Here is a 25,974-nt window from a genome sequence, read left to right as displayed (position 1 = left end):
TGCTGTGTAAAAGGTCCTAGAAATATATTCCCCAGCATTCCATTGTCATGACCTCAGTCATAGTACTGACGAATCCATGTGTAAAGAAAAAAGAATGTGCTTTTTTGTTGCTTTAAATTGGAAGAAAGGAAGGAAATATGCTTAGAAATAAGGCAAGAAGTAAAAGTGACCTGCATTTTCAAAACTTTGCAAGTTAGCATATCAAGTTTCCTTCCGGATATTTTGCTAGTCTGGAGTTTCCTGACTTGTTTCTGTTTTGTTTACATTTTACACTTGTTCTCTTATGTATTCATTAATACCAAAATCAGCCCTCAGATCACTTTGTACCTGGCTAGTATTTCATGATGGTAAACACTGAATGTTAATGGCTTTGATAGGCCTATAATGTAATTAAATTAATGGCATTATTCAATGTTTTCTGTTAAAGGTACCACACTTTATGCTTGAGGATGTAAGTCACTTATTTTCTGTATTAATAGTCCCATCCGAACATTTTATATGTGTGTAAAAAGAACCAGTCCCATTTACCCTGTCTAATTGGCATAACACAACTGGGAATCACCAGGAATGGGAGATCTATGTGTGTCTCTTCCTTTCCAGTTCTTTTTGCATACAATGCAACTTAATCATATTGTAAAGATCAAACTAAGTTCCTATGCATATAGAACAAAAATTGTGTTCACATGCTAGTAACTAAGTAGATTGATTTGTGTACATGCTTGCTTTCCTAATTAAATATGCCAAATAGAAAAATTAGTTTAACAATTTATTTGATATGCTTTCTACTGATTTTTTCCTGAAATTGTTGCTGTCTGCACGAGTTTCAGATTTCCCTTACTGAAGAGTTCCGTACTAATTAGTTGTTCTTTTACAACAAAACAAGCCTTATCAAACTTTTAAATGGATTAAATGTGCAGTCCCTAGAATCACAGGATTGGATTTAGGCGTTGTTGTCTCACCACATTAAAAGGCTATGAGGTTAGACGTCTGGGCGGGTACATCTAAGAAAGTGGTTCTCAACATTGGCAACTGGAAGATGTTTAGACTTCAGTTGCCAAAATTCCTCAACCAGCATGAAAGTTGCAGTCCACACATCTTCAAGTGGCCAACATTGAGAAACTCTGATGTGAGATACAGGAGTACTATAGTTGCTTTGGAATTACCATAGTAAAATAATTCCTTTTCTTTTCTAGGAATGGAATTTATATAAAACAGAGAAGTCTGACATGAAAAGAGAATAAGAGAGGTGTAATTTGGTTCGTTAAATATTAGAAACTACTAAAATACCAGGCATCCCTTAAATCTCTACTGCATTTCTACTACTCTTGGTAACTTTGCAGATATCAGTGTAGTTTGATTTGACTTGAAAACTGATTCACTTTGATTGAAAGCATTGTCCGTTCTGTGAAATGCTGGAATAATGAAGCGAATGCTATTCAGAATGTTGCAGTATTATCTGGGGCTGCCAGGATGAAAAGGCAGCTTTGCTGGAGATAATTTGCTGGGAAAGTATTCATACTTCTATATTATTTATTTATTTATTTATTTATTTATTTATTTAATTAATTTTATTTTATTTGTATACCGCCCTTCTCCCGAAGGACTCAGGGCGGTGAACAGGGCAATACATGTTAAAAAGACAGAATACAAAAATTAAAAAACATTAAACAAAATGCCCACAACTCTTACAATAGGTTAAAACACATTTAAAAGTAATAAAAACCCAACCCCATCCCATAAGGCCAGGCCAGCTTGTTCAAAGAGATACGTCTTTAGATCGCACCGGAAGGAGCGAAGGTCGGGCGCCATCCGGAGCTCAACCGGAAGACAGTTCCATAAATCTGGCGCGCCCACAGAGAATGCCCTCCCCCTGGGGGCCACAAGTCGGCATTCTTTGACCGGTGGCACCCTGAGGAGGCCCTCGCTGTGGGAGCGTATTGGGCAGAGGGAAGTTGATGCCGGCCGCAGGTGCTCCCCAAGGTATTCCAGACCCATGCCATGTAGGGCTTTGTAGGTCAATACCAGCACCTTGAACCTCACCCGGAAGACAACTGGGAGCCAATGCAGCTCACGGAGCAGAGGTGTAACATGGGAGTATCGGGAGACTCCCAACACAACTCTCGCGGCTGCATTCTGTACCAGTTGGAGCCTCCGAGTGGTCTTCAAGGGCAGCCCCATGTAGACAGCGTTGCAGTAGTCTAAACGAGAGGTCACGAGCGCATGAGTGACTGTACACAGGGCATCCCGGTCTAGATAGGGCCGCAACTGGCGCACCAGGCGAACCTGGGCGAAGGCCCCCCTAGTCACAGCCACTATGTGATCTTCCAAAGTAAGCCGTGAATCTAGGAGGACTCCCAAGTTGCGAGCCCTATCTACGGGGGGGTAATAGCTCACCCCCCATAGGAAGAGATGGGATATTCTGAATATCCCGGGATGCCGGTATGCACAGCCACTCAGTCTTGTCGGGGTACCTTTATTGTTTGAAGACAATGAAATGGCGGGAGCATTGTTGAGTATATGCAGCAGTATGTGTTCCTTTTCCAAGTAGGCCCTCAGAAGCTTTAGTTTTGAATGTATATTTGGGAATGGGCTGCTTCAATCAAATAAACATGGTTTGTGGATTAAAAATAATCTGGCCAGGCTGATGAAGAATTTGAGATATTTCCCCCTTATTTGTTTGCCAATTCATGAGGTGACCTGTAAAAACAATGACAGGTTTCTTCTCATCCAGCAAATTTCTTTCTTGAGACAGGATTATAGTTGTAGTACATCTTACATTCCATTTTGTTTTTCTTTGTTTTTCCTCACTGAAGAAAATACAAGTTGAGTCAAGCCCCAGTGTACTGTTTGGAAGCATAGAGAATCGCAAGACGACTTGAAATTATAATTCAAATTATGCTTTATAAAGTATGAAGAAAAAGTTCTGAGGAAATTGCAGTCAGTTGGACATAAAATTGCAAAGAACAAGAAGTATCTCCAAGCTAGCTAAAAAAATAGAAGTTGTTTCTCACTATGGTGTTCAACACACCTATGGATATCTCTTTTTGATGCACTCCAGGATCCCTGCTTCTCCCCAACTTTTTTGTTTTATGATTGTGTGAACCACTATGCAGCCTTTTTATTCCTGGGCAAGTGAACCACATCTTTATTTTTGCCAAAAAAAGGGCACGGCTGTATCCTGTTAATACGCATCAGGCTTAATTTGAGCATATAGTTACATTTATACTGTTTGCATTTTATTTTGATACAGTATATTTTTCAAATTGAATAAAATAAAGCAATTGCGCACATCATCCTCTGTTAACAGGGTGTGGTGAAGTATATATTCAGTAAAGGGGCTCCAATAGTTCTTAACATTTTCATAGTGATTTCCATTCTGATCCTGTTCTCATGGTTCTGTGACTATTGTGGCCGTTTTGAACACAGTTCCATTGGGTACAGAAATAGGTAGCTGTGATTTTAAGCAGGAATTTCAGATGTTTGTGCTCATGAGTTGGTTTGGGCAGGTCACTTAGAGAATGAATAAACTTGCGGGTTAATCCTTTGAAAAGTTAAGTCTCAGAAGACCTGTAAGATTTTATGAAGTTCAATATATACGATGACTCCAGTTTCATTGGAGGACTCCAGGGTTTAATATTTTAAAAAATGGAGAAAAAACCCTTAAAAGTGTAATACTTAGAAGACCAAGTTGAGGTTTGTGCACTGTCACTTGTGTAGTTTTAGTGTCGGTCCCTTTCATGAAGGGGTAAGAATCTTCACTTATGAAACCATAGGTGATACAGTGAAGCTCATTGAGCACATAACATCAATGGCAGTTTAATGTGAGATTAGTATGGAAGTATATCAGAAATAATGGGACGCGGTGGCTCAGTGGGTTAGGACGCTGAGCTTGTCAATCAGAAGATCGGCAGTTTGGCGGGTCGAATCCTGAGTGCCGCGTAGCAGAGTGAGCGCCTGTTACTCGTCCCAGCTTCTGCCAACCTAGCAGTTCGAAAGCACGTAAAAATGCAAGTAGAAAAATAGGGACCACTACGGTGGGAAGGTAACAGCGTTCCGTGCGCCTTTGGCGTCTAGTCATGCCGGCCACATGACCACGGAGACGTCCTCGGACAAATGCTGGCTCTTTGGCCTTGAAACGGAGATGAGCACCGGCCCCTAGAGTTGGAAACGACTAGCACACATGTGTGGGGGAACCTTTACCTTTACCTTTATATCAGATAAAGGTATATAAAATAGTTTCTAGCTCCTATACATCCTTTTTCAACACAAAACAACTGTATGTAGGCCATTGTCCCTTTACTGTATTTATAGAGACTAATTTCCCTAATCCCAAATCCATTCCCAGCAAGATGCTTTGATGGGCACCTTCAGGAAGAAAAAATACCGTATCTTGGATCAGATATAATTAAGATTTTCACTTGAAGAGTGAGATCCCAACATACTTTCCAGGGCTGAAAAATGTAATTTAGCAAATATTTATTTAATAAATTTATGTGCCATCTATCTCACTGTCCAAGGCAAAATAGGCCCAATAATGGGATACTTTAAATATTAGTATAATTTGATTCTTTGTATAACATTCTGTCACAATCATTTTTAGAGCAATCATCTGAAATAGTTGATGTATTTTTCATACTGTTAATGACACAATTTGCCGTACGTTTCTTATACGTATACATAATAGTGGCATTTGCACAAGCGTGAATATGATAATCAACTCTCAATCACAGCACGCATAGCCTGGAAAATATTGTGATATACAAAAATATGGGTGTTCATCGCTTTTCAATAAGGTCTTAATTTGACATGTTTGGAGAATCAAGAAACACAACACTGATTTTGTATCAGCATGCAAAGCACCAGGTATTTCTAATGAACAAAATAAATTGCTCCTTAATTAAAGTTGAACAAGGAAAAATCATGGTTCTCATGAATCTGCATAATATAAACATAGAAGTGGAATTTGGAAGGAATCTATGTAAAGTTTGTTTTTGTGCTGCAAAAATAGCTTTCTAACCTATATGTTAAAAACCAACTCAACAGCTCTTGAAAAGTAATTTCACTTTTTGTTAAAGTAAAGCAGGACTGACATTTTACTTTCTAACATTTTTCTTCTTTTTAAAGAAAATGTAAAAGAAATATTTGGACAGACCATTATTCATCATCACATCCCTTTTAACTGGGATTGTGAATTTATTCGATTGCACTTTGGACATAACAGAAAGAAACATCTGACATACTCAGAATTCACTCAGTTTTTGCAGGTCAGTTACTTTTTATTCATTTTTCTCTGTAACATAATGTATGTTTGTTGAGCACATGTTTGCAAAATAGTAATAGAAATGCATTGCTATTTCAGTTTTCAGTATTTTACATTTTAATGCAAATAGAAAACTTCCTTCATAGTGAATAAGCTATGAATTAGCTTTTTATCAAGTGTGTGCAGTCTGTCTATTCCTGTCTGTCTGCCTATCATATAGATATAAATTGCAGCTAAACATTGTGAGTTGCTAATGTTTTTCTTAGATAATAAAATGGATTTTGGACGATCACGTTAATTTTGAAAAATATTTTTGAGACTGGTGAACTTGCAGATTTTCATTTAAGATGGTTTTAAAATGTTTTTATTACTTATTAGGTTGCCTTCTCTTGTTGGTATGCATGTGAAAGTTACATTAAAATGAACTGATCAGATTAGATTTGCATACAGGTAGGTCTTGATTACAGCTACTTCTCACTTAACAACTATTCATTCAGCAATTGTTAGGACAGCATCAAATGAATGGATATTTAGGTCGGGTCCCCAAAATTACAGCTGTTTGTAGCTCCTCCCCTGCCATATGATGAAAATGTAGGCACTTGATAGCCTACCTGCACTTGTGACTATAGGAGCACTTCAACAAACCCAACCTGGCTGTCTCCCTGTGCCATCCCTTCCATTTTGGCCTCCCTGCAAAGTGGCACTTGACAGCTGTGGTACTGACAGCTCTGGGACAGAAGTAGAGTCTTGGCAGTCTCAGCTGCTTTTGGCCCTGGACCTCTTCTGCCCTGGTTCCCCACTTCTGCTGAAGAGAGCCACCTCAAGGTCTGCTCCATGGCTGGTGCTCCATGGCTAGTGCAAAGCCTCAGTTGTCTTCCCCCCTACATGATGTGCTTTATGACGACATTGTTTAGCGACAGAAATTCTGTCTCAATAACTGTTATTAATTAAAGACTACCCATACCTGTTCATTCTATGAAATGATTGCATTATTCAAATTCACACTATTCAAAGTGATTTTTCTGTGGAAAAAAAGGTAATTTAAGGTATTGGTACTTACCTTTAAAGACCTACATGGCCTAGGCCCGGGATATTTGCAGGACCGTCTACTGCTGGGAACGACTTCCCATCGCCCAGTGCGCTCACACAGAGAGGGCCTCCTCAGGGTGCCGTCGGCTAGACTATGTTGGCTGGCGACCCCCAGGGGGAGGGCCTTCTCTGTGGGAGCTCCAGCCCTGTGGAACCAACTTCCCCTTGAGCTCCGGATGGCCCTGGATCTCCGGTCCTTTCGCCGCGGCCTTAAAACATTTCTTTTCAATCAGGCTGACCTGGACTGACAGGGATTTTTAAAATGTTTTTAACTTATTATTGGGGCTGCTAGTTTAATTCTTTTTTTAAACTTTTGTATTATTGTATTTTTATTGTTGTTAGCAGCCCTGAGTCCTTTGGGAGATAGGGCGGCATATAAGTCCCAAAAATTAATTAATTAATTAATTAATTGGTTCCAGCTTGATGGAAATAGGCAAAACATATATGTTTATTAGTGAAATCCTATGTAACAGTAGAAGAGGATAAACCCATTCCCAAGCATACCTGCTATCTCTTGTATTCTGCTATAATTCTTCAAAGTGAGCCTTGAGCTTTCCTCAAATGGAACCTTCCTTGTCTCCAGTTTGGACACACAACAATTAGTATCTAAAATCCCAATGGCAACTGTGCATGTGCTAGCCTCACATTAACTGAATTTTGCCCCCTAGTAAATGTGACCTGTATAATGCATTCAATGGGGTATCACATTATTTGAACTCGCAAATAATTACAGCTTACTTGTATTTTATCTGATCATCAATTTGTAAGACAAATGCTCTCCCTTGAGCTTTATTGTTACCGTAGGTCTTACAGAAAATCGTTAAAAGACTTGCTAATCAAAATACCACTGTAGCAATTTTTATTTTATTTTTTAAATATAGTTTATTGATTTTACAATTGCAATCCTTAGTGCCTGTGAACATTGTCTTGGTTCATAAATTAAAAAAATAATAATAATTAACTAACAGTCAATGATTAATTTTTATAATTCCATAATTAGTGAATTAGTATATTCTTTGATCTTCCCCTTTTCTGATAGTATTCTCCTTCATCAACCTTAAAACAGTATAATTCTTAATTTTTTCAATGCATAAATGACTAAATATAGGCATTTTTTATGTTTGTACAAATAATAACGTCCATATATGACATTTTTTCTCATCAAGTTGTATTGTATTTATAAAAATCATGTTATTAGTTCATCATGCATCCTATTTTCATAATTCTTATTTAAACTTAATTTCCCCTTAATATTCAAACCATTTTTATCAGTTATAATTTTCTCAATGATTATCTAAATATCCAAGCTTTCCATTTACATGCACCATCCCAATATTTTCATATTTCATGTGTTACAAGGATATTATACTACTTATCTATTTTATAATATCTATATCTAACATCTTTTTTAGTCGGCTTATATTTCACTTATATTTGTAAAAGTTATCTTGTTAAGTCACTATATATCCTGTTTTCAAAAATTCTTGTTTAAGCTTAATTTCCCCTCAATATTTTGGTCATTCCTCAGTCCTAGTTCTCTTCATATTAATTACCTGTAAATTTCAAACTTTTCATTTACATATATCATCCCAATATTTTTACATTTCATATATTGTAAAAAATATTTTACTACTTATATCTCTTATCTCTCTTACTATAGATCCCCTTTATATCCAAAATTATCTGTTCTTTTAACCATATTCAAACAGGTATTTGTTCATGTAGTATTCCTTCTGGTAAGGTGAATCAAATCTTTTGAAACTAACTCTGGCCTTCTTCTTTTGCCAAGTAGCTTTCCAAGTTAATATATTTCACTTGCCAGGAAGTTCCTGTGGATATTTTTGGGAGTGAGGAGGACAAACTGCATAGGATATGTGCTTTTTGTCTCCCAAACTAATGATTCTCCTGGCAGTTCTATAGTCCATTTTGTTAAATCTTCTTTCTTGTCCTCAGGTTTATTTTGATGTTTTGTCAAATAAAGTATATTTTCCATTTTTATTGTTATGGCAAAAGCTGGTAGATTTTTTCCTGTTTGTGTTAAGATGTAATCTCTTCATTTGTAGCTCTGCTGTTTAAGTCATTTTCTTCTAGTTTGTGTTATATTATCTGACTTGTTTGTTCATCATTTTCTGAGAGTTTTTTATTGTAAGTTTAGATTGGAGGATGTGCTCATTTATGTCGTCAAAGTTTTTTTGGTCTCCTCGTGGTTTAAATCCATTGTCATTTGTATCTGTCATAGCATTGCATACATTTCCTCCTGGCAAGTATTTGACTTGTCTTGTCTTGGAATATTGCTTCTGGAGGTCTCTGATATTCCAGGCTAGATCTTTCAGGAGTAGATATTAGATGTGGTTTCCTGTCATTTTTTGATAAGTATACAATATCCATATTGTCTCCTCGCTCCAAATAATCTTTCATCAGTGCCATAGTCTCTATGATTAATCTTGTCAAACCAGCCAATCTCAGAATCCAAACAACCCAATCTTATATAGTTCTTATCTTTTTATATGTTTTTTGTAATCCAATGTGTTTCCAATTGTCAAGGTATCGGTGAAAGCAGTATTTTATAATAGTTTTTCTATTTAGGTGTCAGTTATCAATCAGTCAGAATTGCAATCCAGTATATTTAACCACCTTGAGTCCTTCCTGTAAATTCTCCCCTGAGAGATTAGCCAAAGAGCCAAAGTTTTTTTTTACTTTAAATAATTCTTGGGCTTAAACAGCACTCAGAGTATTTCTTTTTCTGCAGACAATTTTTAATCTTATGGCTGGCTCAGTATATTTTCTTTCTTTGTTCCCAGCTGTCTTCTTGAGAGTTATTAAAGTTCAAGGGAACATATTATTCTTTGTTTCTGGGCATCTTGCCAATTTCTGAATCAGTCTTATTGATGTTCTATACTGTGATTCTTCACTATATGTCAGTAGTTGTTAATTTTCCAGCTTTTTCAAACAAAAAATATTATTATATATATAATTTCATCAGGACCCTTTAGGGCATAAAATCTTAACAATTTTTTTTAGTTTCTAGATTTATCCAGACTGTAATATTATAAATTTCATTTCAATATATTTCTTTCCCCCTTAAAACTTAATTCACTGCTTCCATCTATGGAGGAGTGGGAGTGTAATCCCTTCACTTTTGGAGGATTTCTTACTTTGGGAATTTTTTTCAGTTACAAAACATAGAGAAGATCAATACTCTCACCAATTCCAAACTCGCTGTTCACCGCTGTTCTAGAATAGATTGTGCTCTTGGACTTTGGCTACAAGTAGCTTGGGCTAGAATGACACTGGTGTGCAGCTAGCCTTTCTCCTGTCAGGTTAGAGGGCTTCCCCCAGATCGAATGGATTGACTGCCATCATTCTGTGATTGCCAGAGCGCCCCTCTTTCTTCATTGCCTCTCCGGGGCGACTTTTGACCCATTTAGGGTCCCCTGGCAGGGCAAAACTAGCCGTGGAGAGCGGAGCTCTGCAAATCCCGTGGCCGTGCGCTATGGCACAAAACCAGAAGTCTCCACCATTGTAGCAATTTTTAGTAGAGGTGTCTGGAAATACAGGTGGTGATGTGTAGATGCAAACTGTTGTGCTGGTGAATTTAGTTGTGTTCTGGCAGGGACCAAATGTTTTTATGGTACCTTAATCCAAAACACTTTACAATTATTTCCACATCATGATCCATATGGGAAACTCACTGTTGTGGTTGCGTACTGATCTGATGTCTTTTTTTATGAGCATTGAGTTTAACATGCTTAATTTGTCATGTGCATGTTTAAGAGTTTTAGAGCACTCATCAGGGTGATAGGAGGAGAAGAAAAACAGTAAGTGATTTTGCATAATCAGTCTTTTGGCTACTTAGGTATATCTTTAATGGTTTGCTTTGTTTGAAGCATTTGACATTTTGTATACGAAATGTATAAAGAATTCATATCTGGACAAACTATGCCCAGAAAAAAAATGAATTCTGCAAAATTTATAAATCAGGTCACCTTGCAAAGGATTGCTTATTGTTGTACAACATCTTCAGCGGTCAATCAATATCTTTGAGAAAAAGTGTTTTAAGGAACTTGAAACTATATTTCTAGAAAAATGTAGAAATTTGCTCCATTAGTTTCTGAGGCTTTACTAGGAATGATTCAAAGCCAGTCTCACCCACATGTAGATTAGAAACGTAGATTAGAAAATATGAAGAGGCTGAGGAAGGCTTGCCAATCTCATTGCAGATTTGAGTTATTCAAGGTTGTTAATAGTCTTGCTATCCTTCCATGCGCCTTTGGCGTCTCGTCATGCCGGCCACATGACCACGGAGACGTCCTCGGACAAGCGCTGGCTCTTCGGCTTTGAAACCGGCCCCTAGAGTTGGAAACGACTAGCACGCATGTGCGGGGGAACTTTTACCTTTACCTTTATCCTTACAACATGACAACAAATGATGAACTCCATACGTGTAGCTTTCTTCCGTTAGCTTTAGTGGTATTTTTTTTGAAGAATGCTAGGATGCAGTTGTCAAAGGAAAGATGGATTCAGTGGGGATTCTATGCATTATTCACATAGGTTTTCAGAGTAAGATTTACCAAACGTTATCCCTTATAATATGATTTTAGGAGCTGCAGTCAGAACACGCAAGGCAAGCGTTTGCGCTGAAAGACAAAAACAAATCTGGCTTGATCACCGGCCTGGATTTCAGCGAGATCATGGTTACTATCCGTCCACACATGCTTACTCCTTTTGTGGAAGAAAATCTAGTCTCAGTAAGTAGCCGTCAATCTCTGGATCAGCTGTTGCTCAGATTGTAATCTTTGTCTCTGGAAATAGAGAGGAATCTGTCACTGATGCAACATTGTTTTAGCCCTACTAGGTTTGTTTTAATGAGGCCATCTTAACAATGCTGACACACATTTGCAGAACCAGAAAATAGGAGAATGGTAATTCTTCTAGTACTTGGTGGTAGATGAATCAATTCTTTCAGTTAGAATTTGGTACAATTAAAATACAGCTAGCATTTTGGAGTCTTCCATTGTTTTTGAAGTGTTAATACCCCTAGGAAACTTGAAAGCTTGTATATAATTTCACTACTAAAATTGTTTCATTTAAAATTTTTCAGACTTGGGATCAATCATTCATCCAAATCCTCCTCTTCATATTTCTTAACATATGTTTGTATGGCTGCTATGACAACTGTTATGTTAAAACGTCATCAGTTAACATCAGACCACTGAGCTGAAGACTAGCACATTTAAACTGGAAAGGAAGTTCAATGACTTTCTAGATATTTTTGAAGAACCACTCCCATTTACCAAGCTGATTGAGTGGAATGATGGGTGTTGGACTTTTCTGGGAATACAAAAGTTCCACACATTCTCCAAAGTGGTCTAAATGTTGGTGTCAGGCTCAAAGGATCGGAGCCATAAATTGAATTGTAGCTCAGAAACATTTATTGTTAGTGCCTGTACATAAGAATCTAGCCAACTAAAAGTCAGCAGTAAATTGGTGCTAGAAAAGGGCCAAAGGAATTCAAGTGGGTCTGGACTTGGGTCTCTTGTGGCAATGCAAGGATTCTAAACTGATGATCGGTTTAACTCAGCCCACCAGCTCTGCCTGCCCTTCTCCTATAGCTAAGGATTAAAGAACTTTTTCCCCACTATTCTACATATGTAATACAGAGATATTCTTGGAGCACAATAATATGCAGATGTATTCTGCATCCTCTGAGAGTTGGTTTAGATATCTATTCCAATTTTTAATTATCCAAGAATTTGGGGGTGAGGGCTTTCATTTGCCCAGTTTTCAGTGGCAGAAATTCCTTTAATTGGAACTCCTTGTATATCTTAGCACTTTCTAGGTCTGTTAATAAATATATAAATCTATGAAATTTGCTTTTGTCACAGTATTTCTAGTCTTTTCATTCTCTGCTTATTTGGGAATTGACATGTAGGGAGGAATCCTAAAAGTCAAGACTATTTTCTCCTTGTGACTTACTGTGTTTTCCTTTCTTCAAGGCTGCAGGTGGATCTGTCTCACATCAAGTCAGCTTTTCCTATTTTAATGCTTTTAATGCTCTGCTGAACAACATGGAACTTGTTCGAAAGATATACAGTCTCCTAGCAGGCACTAGAAAAGATGTAGAAGTTACAAAAGGTAAAGGAGTCATTTTCATTATTTTTTAGATTACTGATACTTAATGCTATATAGCAGTGATGGCGAACCTTTTAGAGACCAAGTGCCCAAACTGCAACCCAAAACCCACTTATGTATCATTGGGTGCCGGGTGGGGCATGGCCCATTGTGTGGGTGTGGCCCATTGTGTGGGCGTGGCTATGGTGGTAACGGCAGACTGGGTGGGACTAAAAAGTTCAATCAATTCCAACTTTGCAAGATCTTTTTTTTCCCCCGCGAGAAGTTGAAATTGATTGATTGAATTTTTTTTTCATACGGCAGCAAAGGCCTAAAGCAAAAACCCAGCTGAAGGCCTAGAACTGGGGCGACGGTGCGCATGCCCACAGAGAGGGCTCTGTGTGCCACCTGTGGCACATGTGCCATAGGTTCGCCACCACGGCTATATAGGAAACAAGGCTGGAGCATCCTATCTTTGACTCCAAACCCCTGAGGGCAGGGATGGTCAGTAAATAGTCCCCCAACCAAACTCTAAGTCTCCTGCAGAGTTTTACTGGAGTGAGCATTCTCAGATTTTTGGCCTTTTTATGTTATTGGAGAAAGATGGGGATGGGATTAAGATAATCAAGTTTCTGTTAATGCAGAAAGACGTCTATCTGAGATGTCAAAGAGCCAAATCAAGGTTGTACAGGGACTGCACTTGATTTGGGGGCTGCACCCCAAACAGTTAGTGTGTCTGGCAGAATAAAGTTCCATCTTTAAATATTTTAAGTTGACTGGAACTTTGGGAAGCACTCTGGGGATACAGGTTTGAGAGATGATACAGATCTTTTGTTCCTCAGTTAGGCTCCTAAGCATCTTTAGAATTTTCACAACAGTCTATTTTTTGTTTTTGTTTTGTTTTTGCAAGACTTGGGAGGGTTATGGGTACTATTTAACTCACCCTTAACCCTACCAAATACCAGGCTGAAAATGACTGTCTCCTTTCGGTGATGTCATAATGTTGGTCAAAACCTAGGCACATTCCTTTAGAAGCTTTCTTCTTGTAGGATAATGTCTGGCTGCTACAACTTTTGACACCTCAGAAGTTTCCTTCCTTTGTCCTTGGAAAGACAATCTCAATTGACTTTCATACAAGCCAAATAAAGCCACATGCTGAATAATACTGCATGCTACTAGATAGAAAGTTCCACATTTGCATTTTTAGAATGAAGGGATGTGAAACCTACATGAATTTGATTGTTTCAGATATTCTGTGAGACTTCTGTTTAAACTTGTGCTTCGTATTTTTGCCCCATGGCACTTAGTATAGTATACCTGAATGGGATTACATTATATTCTTTTCTTTTCTCTGAGTGAGTTGAGATCCTGTCTCTTTGGCAGCGCTAGTTTTCTGCTTCTGAATATTGTAAACCGCTGAGTCAGTTCTATTCAGAGTTTCAAGAGTCCCCTTTTGGAAAGGATTCAATGCTTATTTGGTTGACTCATTTTGTGAAGTTTGTATTTGATGTATAAATTTGTATACCAAATGGTAAAGATCAAGCTTTCCCAATCTGATAGCCTCTAAATGTGCTTGAAGGACAATTCCAAGAATTTCTAAGTGATAAAGGCCAGATTGTGCATTAAAAATAATGAATTATGAATAATTGATTCTTTCTCTCTCTTTTTGAAAATATTTTGAAAACAGAGGAATTCTCTCAGTCTGCCATCAAATTTGGACAAGTGACACCTTTGGAAATTGATATTCTCTACCAGCTGGCTGACTTGTATAATGCTACTGGGTAATCTTCAACTTTTTTAAAAAAGAAAGTAGAATGGTGGTACAGAATGATGAAATGTTGAGAAGTTGGATGTCAGCTAGAGTACAAGTAATTTGGCAAGAGAACAAGAATGCCCAAGAACATACCTAGTTTCCTACTTCCTTCCCCCATGTTAAAGGGGAGCAATTCAGTCTGTGTTCTGATTCATTTACATTACATGCATGAAAAATTGAAGATTTACTATCCCCAAAACTCTTTTTTGCTGGCAAATTTGTTTCTTTTGTAAACCAGCTGTTTGATTGTCTAATATTGAAAATCAGAGATCTGATGTCCCACTGTATTCTTCACAGCACTTTTCCCTAACTTTATACACTTCAGATGTTTTATGCTACACAATTGGCCAAAGACCATACTGGTTGGGAATTATGGAAGAAATATAGGAATCAGGTTGAGAGATAGCTTTATGGCATAATCAACATCATCTGTATTATCCTTGATATCACAGAACAGAGGAACTGGATTTTGCACCATCTTGTAGGACTTTGTGGGAGGTGGTTGAATTTTGAGAGATTTTGAGGGTTTCTACAGGTATGTCTGAGAGCAGACACAAGTTTAATATAGAATATTTATACCTTTCGCCAAGTAGGGGATACTTCAGCATAGGCTTCCATGTTTTGGTATATAGCCATGGCAGATTAGTCATTGAGAGAGAACTTTAGTCAGATTGGAATTATATTTTTTTTAGTTATGAATTACAGGCAATAAATGCATGTCTTAATATTGCTGTCATATAAGAGGCTCTCTATACAGGAAAGACAGATAGATAGAAGGAAAACTCGTATATATCACTGAAGTAATGGTTTTCTGAGTGCTGGAATGAGTATATTGTAGTTTTTATTTACAATTCTCTTTAACAGTGATCTCTTTTCCATGCACTTGTATGTAGACGATTGACACTGGCAGATATTGAGAGAATTGCACCCTTGGCTGAAGGAGCCCTACCTTACAATCTGGCAGAACTGCAGAGACAGGTAGGCGATCTCAGAGAAAAGCTAAGTCTTTCGATTCCAATCAATGGTTGGAAGTTAAGACTCCTGAGATTAAGTTAAACACCTTCTCATTTAAAGACTTATGTGACATTTATATTGAAGTTCGTTGAAAAGTTGCACATTTCACTGATTAACAAGTCTCTGGTGTTTTTCCCCCCCAAAATGCCTCAACTGAACTACTGAAATGCTTTTCATAGTAATAATGATGATGATGATGATGATGATGATGATAATAAAAGGGGTTGACTGAAGTGGTGGATGGTGTAAGCAAAACTGATGCCTCTGATCCATTCTTTTTTTTTTATTGAAAAGTTTTAACATACAGTTTATCTTTAACAATCCCCCCCTCCCCCCCTTCCCCTCCCTCCCTACCCCTCCCCCCCTCCCCCCCCCGACTTCCCAGAGCTAAATACAAGGTATAGAAAAGAAAAACAATCATAAACAAACATATGCTAACAACCATAAACTCTAAAATCCATCACTCTCTAGCTTATACAGGATAATACAAATCTTAATAATATTAAATATATATAGAAAAGGAAAAAGAAAGGAAAAAAAAGGAAATAAAGAAAGAGAAAGCGAAGGAAGACTTATTCAAATGCAACATGAAACTTCTTAACCCTATATTTGTTCTGGATGTACTCAACCCATTTTCGCCATTCCATAATATAACGTTCTTGCGAGTGATCTTTCAGATAAGCTGAGATCTTTGCCATCTCTGCCAGGTCGGAAACCTTTAAAGTCCATTCTTCTATAGTCGGCAGTTCCTCTTTCTTCCAATACTGACCTATTAATAGTCTTGCTGCCGTGATTAAATTCAACATCAACTTAGTGTCCACAACCGTAGCATCCGTAATTATTCCCAGCAAGAAGAGTTGCGGACAGAACTTTATCCTTTGCTTGAAAATCTTCTGCATATTCCACCAAATTTTTATCCAAAAGGCCTTAACCTTTTTACAAGTCCACCATACATGAAAATATGTTGCATCTTCATCACCACACCTCCAACATTTTGGTTGATAGTTCGGATACATACTTGCAAGCTTTTTAGGATCTAAATGCCATCTATAAAACATTTTATAAAAGTTCTCTCTTAAATTTTGAGCTTGTGTAAATTTTACATTCCTCACCCAAATCTTTTCCCACATGTCTATTGTAATAACTTCTTGAATATTTTGGGCCCATTTTATCATACAGTCCTTAACAAGCTCTGTTTCTGAATCAATCTCTATCAATGCAAGATATATCCGTTTAATATGTGCTGGACCCTGATTTCTGATTTGCTTTATCAGATTTTCATCAGTCATTGTAAAACCATTTTTCTGATCTTCTTTCCACCTGGCCCGTAGCTGAGTATATTGAAACCAATTCTGAACAATCTTCTCATCTCGCAAGACACTATATGGTTTCAAACACCAGATATTTCTTTCCAAGTTTAGAATCTCCTTATACGTAGTCACATCATGTTTGAAACCAGCATGTATATTTTCTATTGCGTGTTTTGGAATTGCCCACAATGGTATCTTGCAGTCTAGTTTATGCCTGTACTTCCTCCAAACTCTCAGCAATGCCTGTCTTAAAATATGCACTCTAAACACATTATCTACCTTCTTATCATACAACAAATATGCATGCCAACCAAACAACAAGTCGTGGCCCTCAAGATTTAATAATCTCTCTTGTGTCAAATTGATCCAATCACTTATACCTACTAACGCAGCAGCTTCATAATATAATTTAAAATTAGGCATTTTAAGACCACCTCTTTCACGAGTATCCTGCATAATCTTAAGTTTGACTCGTGGTCTTTTCCCTGCCCAAACAAATTTATTGATACCTCTCTGCCATTCCTCCAAATTAGAATCTTTAGAATCTTTAGAATCTTTCTTAAGAATCGGTATCATTTGAAATAGAAACAAGAATTTAGGCAGGACATTCATTTTCACTGCTGCAATTCTTCCCAGTAAAGACAATTGCAATTTTTCCCAACTCTCCATTTCTTTTTGGATTTTTCCCCATAATTTTTCATAATTATTTTTATATAATTTTGTATTAGAGGGCGACAAAAGCACCCCCAGATATTTGACCCTTTTGACAATCTCAAATCCAGTTAACCCTTCTAGAAGGGCCTTTTGCGATACTGTCATGTTTTTGGCCAAAATTTTAGTTTTTTGTACATTAACTTTAAATCCGGAAACCTTCCCATATTGCATTATTATCTCCATCAGGTCCACAACAGAGCTCTCAGGCTGGGTCACTGTAACAACCAGATCATCTGCAAACGCTCTCAATCTATAATCCTGATCTCTAATCCGTATACCCTTAATTCTTTCCGAATTTCGTATTTTTATCAATAATATCTCCAATGTTAACACAAATAACAAAGGCGATAGCGGGCACCCTTGCCTTGTACCCTTCTCAATACTACAAGCTTCAGTCAAGCTATTGTTAACTATTATTCGGGCAGTTTGTTTTTGATATAATGCCCTAATTGGTTGCAAAAATTTATCCCCAAAATTCATTTTATCTAAAACTTTTATCAAAAATTGCCAATTCAATTGATCAAAGGCTTTTTCAGCATCTAAAAAAATTAGCGCCGCAGGGATCTGGTTGTTCCTTTCCAAAAATTCCAACACATCAACTATATGCCTCACATTATTTTTCATTTGCCTACCACTAATAAACCCAGTTTGATCCCCATGAATCACCCGTTGCAGAACCCTCATCAATCTATTAGCCAACACCTTAGCAAATATCTTATAGTCTGTATTTAGTAGTGATATCAGTCTATAGTTTTTTACTTGAGTAGCATCTTGGTCTTCCTTCGGAATCAAAGAGATAAAAGCAGTTCTCCAAGATGGAGGCACCTTTCCCCCTCTCTGGATTGTCTGGAACAATTCCTTTAACGGTTTAACCATCTCTGATTGTAAATTTTTGTAGTAGGCCGCAGTCAGGCCATCTGTACCTGGCGCTTTGTCAACCTTCAACTCCTTAATTGCTGTAAATATTTCTTCTTCTGTAATCAATTGATTAATCTCCTCTTTTTGTACTTGCGTGAGAACCGGGATGCTAGCATTCTCCAAATACTCATCAATATCTTTTTCATTAATCTTCTCCTTAGCATATAATTTAGAATAAAAATCCACAAAGGCTTCCTTAATAAGATCCTGTTGAAACACTACCTTCCCCTTATGTTCAATTTTGTCTATATTAGAAGCCCTCTGCTTTTTCCTTAGTCTATAAGCTAGCCATCTACCTGGCTTATTAGCGTTGCAAAAAGTATTATGCCTGGCAAACCTCAAGTTGGTTGCCACTTGATCAGCCTCTGATCCATTCTTTTAAGGAGCTTTCTAAACAATTCTTCTACCAGTCTTAATTTTTTTAAAGAACTGGGAGGTGTGGTAGCTGCCTACCGGGGGATGTGTAGACAACTCTCTGGGGATGAAAGTGCCTCTAGGTCCCAAACCCAAATTTTCAAGGAAGTTGCTCTATCATAAAAATAAGCAGTTGTGTTTCTGCCTGACCTCTGACAACTGTGCATGCAAACCCTTGGGTTTTTATATTTCTTAAAACCAATATTTCCTAATAAAAGAAATACCTCTGAGATGATCATTTAAAAAGAATAAATCGCAGTGCTCACAGTATATAATCAAACTGCCAGAGTGTGATTTGTTCTGGAAGAAAACACAGGCTAGTGGCATTATTTTTATGACACTGTGTTATGCCAATTTCTCTGTAAATGACTGCATTATCTATTTGTGTTAAAACTCATTTTCAGAATTAACTTGCCTCTAATATTTCAGTATATTTCTTTTGTTGGCCAATAATGCCACTCAATTATTATACTTTAACAATCAACATATGAAAGATTTGTTAGACTAATTATCATGGAGATTGACCAGGACAATTTAGTTAGACTGTCTTACTGAATTTTACTTAGGTTGCTTGCTGGCTTTTTAAAAAAAAAACTTGTTGCCATAGCAATACTACATGTTTATTATTTAAACTTCATTGTGGGAAAACACTGCTTAAATTGGTTGCATTAAAATGAAGAGAAATGTATGTTCTGTGTTCTACTTGTCCTTTTGAGATGAAAAATTACGTATATAAAAATTGGGTCTCTGTATTATTTTACTGAATTCAGTAAAAGATTCAACATTGCTTGGCTCTGACTCAGGATGATTTAATGTAAATGCTACCAATGGACAGATCGTATTGGGATTTATTTTGATTGTTTGTTTTATTCACCTCTTTTAATTTCTCTAAGCACTGTGCATGTTATGAAGTTGCACATTCATTTTTGATACTTGCATGTGCACTTTTAAAAGCAATATTAAATGGAAATCTGGAGATTCAGCTTGCCAAATCCTCCATATTGTGATTCCTGATAATGAAATAATGTGCAATTTCCACTAAAACCTTTACATCAACTGCATAAGGTCATTGTCTTAATAAACCACTACTGTATTACTTTTCCTCCATCCCATCACAGTGTAAAGGTATATTGCTAAGAAGCAGTTTTTATTAGTAGATAGGTTCATACTTGTAATATTGGGAAAATATTTTTGTTTTAAATATGAAAGAGGGAAAGATACAGGGAAGAGATGAAAAAAGTAGTTTCAAAGCAAATTTATATTGTTTCAAAATGCTGAAAATCCCAGCGTTGCACCTGCATATATCACTGTAAATCCTATTCACAACTGTCAGGTTCAGAGGAGTGCAAACATATGGGGGAGCTGATCAATATGACTATTCACATTTAAGCTTTCCCCTCACCTCCACCCATCCAGTTTTACATTAGCATTGAATATCTATACTTTTTGAGGTTTATTTTTCTGCTTTGAGTCCTTCTGCCTAAACAAATTATCTCTACCAGCCACAAAGGACATTGAGGGAAATAATACTGGTTGATAACTAAAGGCAGGCAATATGTCTGGATACTCTGTGAAATTATTATATTGAACTACGTGCTTTCCCCATTAACAGGTCACTCTGGAAACAGCCAATAGATAGTCAGAAAAGGACTAACATCATCTATGTTGTCTGTAAGAAGAATACCTAATGTGAGAATGTAGAGATTCTACATTCTACTTCCGATGAATGAGACGGTAAAATGCAGTCTTTTGCCATTTTGCCATTCATGCAAAATCGACACATTTAAGAACAAGAAAAAGAAGACAAAGAAGTGGTCCATTTTCATTAATTTTTATAGAATTCATTTGATACAAATGCTAAGTTTGGACCAAACATTTAGTGAAGAGGGAATTAATTCTGCTTTGTGGAGTGACCTACCTCTGGACAACATGGCTTCAGTTCATGGCTTAGCCATGTACTGTCCTTATTTTGAGGTCTTCTTCTCTGAGAGACATGTGGTTGCAAAGCACCCTTTCTGAGTTCTCTGCTACGTTGCTATTGGATTTGACCTTAAATGTATTCTTGCTGAAAAAAAGCAGATAAGGAAAGTTAGATGTCCCTCCCCTTCTTCGGTTGTTCTTGCTAGAAGGAGTTGCATTGGATTTGAACAACACAGTCACCCAAAAGCAAGGGATGGACAGAGCATTTATCGTCATGCTAACCCATGGAGGCAGAGCTCCCCAAGTCTAATTATGACTGAATTGCAGTAGGCAGCAGAGACATCATTCAGAGTTGCCCAGTGTGGCCTCTGGTTGCTAGAAACTGCAATCTCGAGTGGAGATGGAATGAACCCCAGCATATTTCTGCTGTACCAATAAAGGAGATTGTTTGTATTATTCGTTGTTTGTGATTAGCACTGATGATGTTGGTTAATGAAACATCTCCAAGAAAACAACCAAGCTCTGCCTTTTTCAGGAAAAACCCAAGTGTGGGCTTTATGTCAGTGTCATAGCATTCCTGGCTGCTTCTTGGATAGGCTCAGGGTGCAATGCAAGGAGGAGCAGGCTGTATGGGGGACCTCTGTTCTGTGGCACACCGTCTGCACTCTGTGGAATGGCTTTTGGACAAAAAAATAGGGAGCAGGGTGCAGTCTGAATCTGCCTATCCATGACGAATTCTCCACTTTTCATGAACTTACTCTTTGCCTATTTTACACCCCAAAAAAAGAATAGGAGCTGGTCATTTTATCACATTGGCTGCTGATATGATCACTAGAAAAGTGCCTTTGTCTTGCTGCTTAATATCCATGTGCTTTGTGGAGAGATGCTTGTGACAGTCATTTTCCTATTTATGAATATTCATGCTCTGAAAGCCATAGCATTAATTTTACTAATTTGCATCTTCTATCTGAATGCAGGCAATCCATGGGATGTAGGAAGCATCTTCATAAATAGGTTGTAAGTTATTTTTCCATCAGAAGAAAAAAAAGAGTATCTGCGTTGTTACAACTTCTTATTGCCTGAATAGTAGCCTTAGGAATAGAGGCTGCACTGAGAACAAGGATGAAGTGGAGAAAGCTGCGGCTGAAAGGGGAAATCAGAAAAACATAATCTTACATTTAGGGTTTCCTCTTCCTTTCCACTGTTGTAAAGATTGTTGGTTCCCAGCCACTAATTCTAAATACTTTGGATTTATTTTGAACAGACCCAAAGAGCTATTGAAGTAAGCCAAGGTTTGGATAGGAAAAGTGTATTGCATATTTTTTTCCCCCATTCTCTGTTGTTGCATGCCTTTTCTCCAGACCACTGCTTCTCAAGATTGGTGACTTTAAAATAGGTAGCCTTGAACTCTCAGAATTCCCCAGCCAGCATGAAGTCCACCTATCTTAAAAGATACCCAGGTTGAGAAACGCTGCTCTACATGATGGCCCTCAATTTCATTCCCAGGACCGCTACCTGTGAGAGTGATTGGGCTAAGGAAGGGTGACTTTAGACCTTTAGAACAGGAAGTTTCCATGGCTGAGGATGGATTTGAACTTAGATCTCACTGCTCCAAATCTAGCCTCTTAACCCACTTCTTTATGTTGATTCTTCATTTCTCAGTGTTCTTCGTATGTTCATTGTAACTTAAGTAGCTTATAGATTACAGTACTTCTTTTCTGGCATATTAGCGCAAGTATACATTGTTCCTAACAGGCATCACATTTGCTTTGAATCCAGATGATTGCTTAGAGTCTTGCTGCTTGAAAGAGTGGTCCCTCCAGTGAGGCAAATGGTCTACTTTCCTTGTGGAGTGGCTGCTGGGTGTAGGGATTCTACACAAGTATCGTAGCATATGGGAGGTCTTGAGATGAAGACTTTGCTACTGATAGTATCATGTGAGAACTTGAATTCTTTCCTTAGGAATACCAAGGGTTTAACTCAGCTTGAATGTAAAAGGATGCGAGGTATCCAGAACTTTTATGTTCACACATTCATTGACTGTTGTCAACTATTAAGCCGTTGATACTTTCCCCCCCCCCCACAAAATAGATGACTAAGACTATCATAGGAAGGGGGAACAAAACTGTTTGGAAGGATCTTTATTTGTTGTTTTCATCAGAGCCTATATTTAAAAAGTCCTTCTTTTGAAGCAAATTTGATTTAATGTTGATCAGACTATCGTCTATAACAGGGGAGTCAAACTGCCAGCCCGCGGGCCGGACGCATCATGTGGAAGCCACGCCCACCCCATTGCCACCAATGGCAAAACAGTCCCGATACTTTGCACAACGTCAGATGACATCGCGAGTTTGACATGGCTGGTCTATAACATGTATTTCATTTTTCTTTTACAAAATAGCAGCTGGAGTAGAGTAAATTTTAGAACAAGCAGTATTTTAACTATGTGCCTGTTTCTTAATCCCAACCAGGATTATATCTCTGAATGATACTACTTTTGCCATGAAAAAATAAAGCTGTGGGTGAATGCTGTATCTTAAAAGAAAGACAATTATTTCAGTGGATTTAAAAAAAAATGTATTTACCATTGCTCAGGCTTTAGCCATGAATTAGTTTTTGACCAATTTCATATATGACTCTTATTTACCTTTGCCTTCTCTTTTCCCCCACTCCTTCCTTCTTTGCTCTCTCTGTTTCTGTCCCATTTTCTTCTTCACACACAGCAATCTTACGGTAATCTGGGCAGGCCTATCTGGCTCCAGGTAGCTGAGTCAGCTTACAGATTCAGTTTGGGCTCAGTTGCTGGAGGTAAGTAACATGTGGCTGTGAATTTTTCAAGACAGGACTGTTGTAATAATATCTGGCTAGTGTAGTTGTAGATCTGTTGAGACAGAGTTGGTTGTTCCCCCAGGTTGGTAAAAGTATAAATAGCAATAGCACTTAGACTTATATACCGCTTCACAGTGCTTTACAGCCCTCTCTAAGAGGTTTACTGAGTCAGCATATTGCCCTCAACAATCTGGGTCCTCATTTTAAGCAACCTTGAAAGGATGGAAAGCTAAATCATCCTTGAGCCGGTGAAGATTGAACTCCAGGATGTGCAATGCAGAGTTTGCCTGCAATACCGCATTCTAACCACTGCACCACTATTGCTCTAAACAGAAGTCTAAATTGTTCTTTCTTTCGTTTCCTTTCTTTCTTTTTTAATGTATCAAGACTGTTGCTTTAGTAGATCTGGCTCCTGACTGTTTTGGAAGCAAAACTTGCGGAATGACATAAGGAATCTTCTCAGGTGCAGTTTCAGACTCATTTTTGAATTAAATTTTGGTAGAACCTGCAGAAAAGGCAGGGACAACCCCTTTACAAAAAGGCAAGAGGCTGGAACTAAGCCTGCCAAATTTATTGACACAAAACAGAGCAAACAGAGCAAAACAAAAACACGAACCATGAAACAGGAGCTCTTCAAACGGTTGCCTTCAGCAAACCAGCCCTCCCACACATTCCCCTTTTAAACAGTTCAAGGCGTGGCTTCTCTCTGCCTCCTTCCGAGGTGCCCCATTGCCTTCCTCTGTTTACTCCTGATTGACTGCCTCCTGCGTTGGGCGTCCTTGAACAGGGCCAGCTGTGGGTCATCTTCATCCACGCTGTCAGGCTCACACAGCTGGGTCTGCGTAGTAACCAGATGGGAGGAGCCTGGCTGAGGGCTCTGCGAAGCCTCAGGGCTGTTCTCTGCAGGCTCTCCAACACCCCCCTCCTCCTCCTCTGAATCGTCCGACCCAACTGCCGAACCCACAGGCTGACCCTGAATCACAACACCGTGACTTATAGAGCTTACAGACTTACAAATGTAAAAGCATTAAAATTAGCAACAATTAAATGAAGACTAAAAGACCAAAAGCATGAAGAGTACAGGCATGGGCTTTTTATATCTATCACTCCACCAATCTCCTCCAGCAAAAACCATTCCCCAGTGGGGCCCCAAGCCAACTTGGAAGCCAGGCTTTAAGGCCTCTTCTGAAGGTCCAAAGGGTGATTGTGGATCTCGCCTCCAGTGACAAGACGTTCCAGATTTGGGATACTGGTTCAAAGGTGTACAAATGTACCACTTAAACTTTTCCTTCTGTTCAATCACATCTGATTCTCAGAGAGTGCCTGGACAAGTCCCTGTAGTTTTCTTGGCAAGGGTTTTTTTTCCCCCAGAAGTGGTTTGCCATTGCCTCATTGAGAGAAAGTGACGGGCCCCAGATATTCCAGTTGGCTTTGTGACTAGGGCAGGAATAGAACTCACAGTCTCCTGGTTTCTAGGCTGATATCTTAGCCACTATGCCAAACTGGGTCTCTAATTTTTTTAGAAAGTAAGAAATGGGGTCAAATACTTGTCCTTCTTCAGGAAGTAAAGCCAGAGTTTCCATCTGCTCTTCCCTCCCACTTTTTCCTTTTATATTTGTATTAGTAAGAGCAAACAACCAAAACACATTAAGGCTAGTGCAATAAATTAATATATGCATTATGGTGATTTAAAAAAAAACTAAGGGGAAAAACAGAAATAAAAAGAAGGAAGAGAAAAGGAATCCATATAATATTAATATCAAATGACTTCCATCTGACCTGAGAATTTTTCTCCAAAACAGAAATGTCTCCAATACAAAATTAGAAAATAGAAGCAAATTCTTTTCTCTGCCATGTCATGGGTTTAAAGAACAACGCTTAATTTGGTCTGAGATATGGCACCTGAACCTCATTTTAATGTCAAATCTCAGCAGCAACGTGAAGTAGAAAATGTGAATATTTACCTGAATCTAAAATGTTTAGGATTCAGAAACATATTTCAGAAACAGCCAGTTCACTTTCTGCTCTCCTAAACATTCCCTGTTTTTCCCCGCTTGAATTTTCTTCTTGGCTCAGAAGAATTTCCTATAACCTGATGTTCTCCAGAGATCTTTGGAGTGTTGGGATTTGTAGTTTGAAAGAGCTGGACACTAGGTGGAGAAAGACTGGCATAGTTACAGTCACCTAAGGTCATAGGTGAATATCAGCGGTGACCTATTTTTGTGGGCGCGCACGATGAGAAATCAAAGTATTAAGCCGATGTCCTTTTTTGGGTTGTTCTTCTCAGCTGTAGGAGCTACTGCTGTGTATCCTATTGACTTGGTAAAGACTCGCATGCAGAACCAGCGCACCACTGGCTCGGTGGTAGGAGAGCTGATGTACAAAAACAGTTTCGATTGTTTTAAGAAGGTTTTGCGCTATGAAGGCTTTTTTGGCCTTTACAGAGGTAAGGGAGCAATGGGCGTGTGATTCAAATTTGCCTGCAGGGATTTGAAGGGCATCATGGTCCTCACCTTGTATGCTCTAAATTCGGAAGACCTTGCCTCCTGGAATGAGGAGAGCTCCCACTGGGCTGGGAGGTA

At 38.2% G+C, this 25,974-nt stretch overlaps 1 protein-coding gene across 2 annotated transcripts in view; it reads left to right on the top strand.

Moving 5' to 3' along the window:
• Positions 1 to 25,974, top strand: part of SLC25A12 (solute carrier family 25 member 12) — a 59,007-nt gene that overhangs the window by 13,225 nt on the left and 19,808 nt on the right. For both annotated transcript variants that reach the window (XM_081314543.1, XM_081314544.1), the window contains 7 exons: positions 5,125 to 5,264; positions 10,951 to 11,097; positions 12,346 to 12,484; positions 14,148 to 14,241; positions 15,167 to 15,251; positions 23,287 to 23,371; positions 25,680 to 25,838. In XM_081314543.1, coding sequence (XP_081170669.1) covers positions 5,125 to 5,264; positions 10,951 to 11,097; positions 12,346 to 12,484; positions 14,148 to 14,241; positions 15,167 to 15,251; positions 23,287 to 23,371; positions 25,680 to 25,838 — 849 coding nt within the window. The remainder of the gene's footprint in view (positions 1 to 5,124; positions 5,265 to 10,950; positions 11,098 to 12,345; positions 12,485 to 14,147; positions 14,242 to 15,166; positions 15,252 to 23,286; positions 23,372 to 25,679; positions 25,839 to 25,974) is intronic.

Source organism: Vipera berus (genome assembly GCF_964194415.1).
Source record: "Vipera berus genome assembly, chromosome: 1".
NCBI lineage: Eukaryota > Metazoa > Chordata > Lepidosauria > Squamata > Viperidae > Vipera > Vipera berus.
Note: the sequence above shows the minus strand (reverse complement) of the source record. Positions and strands in the feature narration are given on the sequence as shown.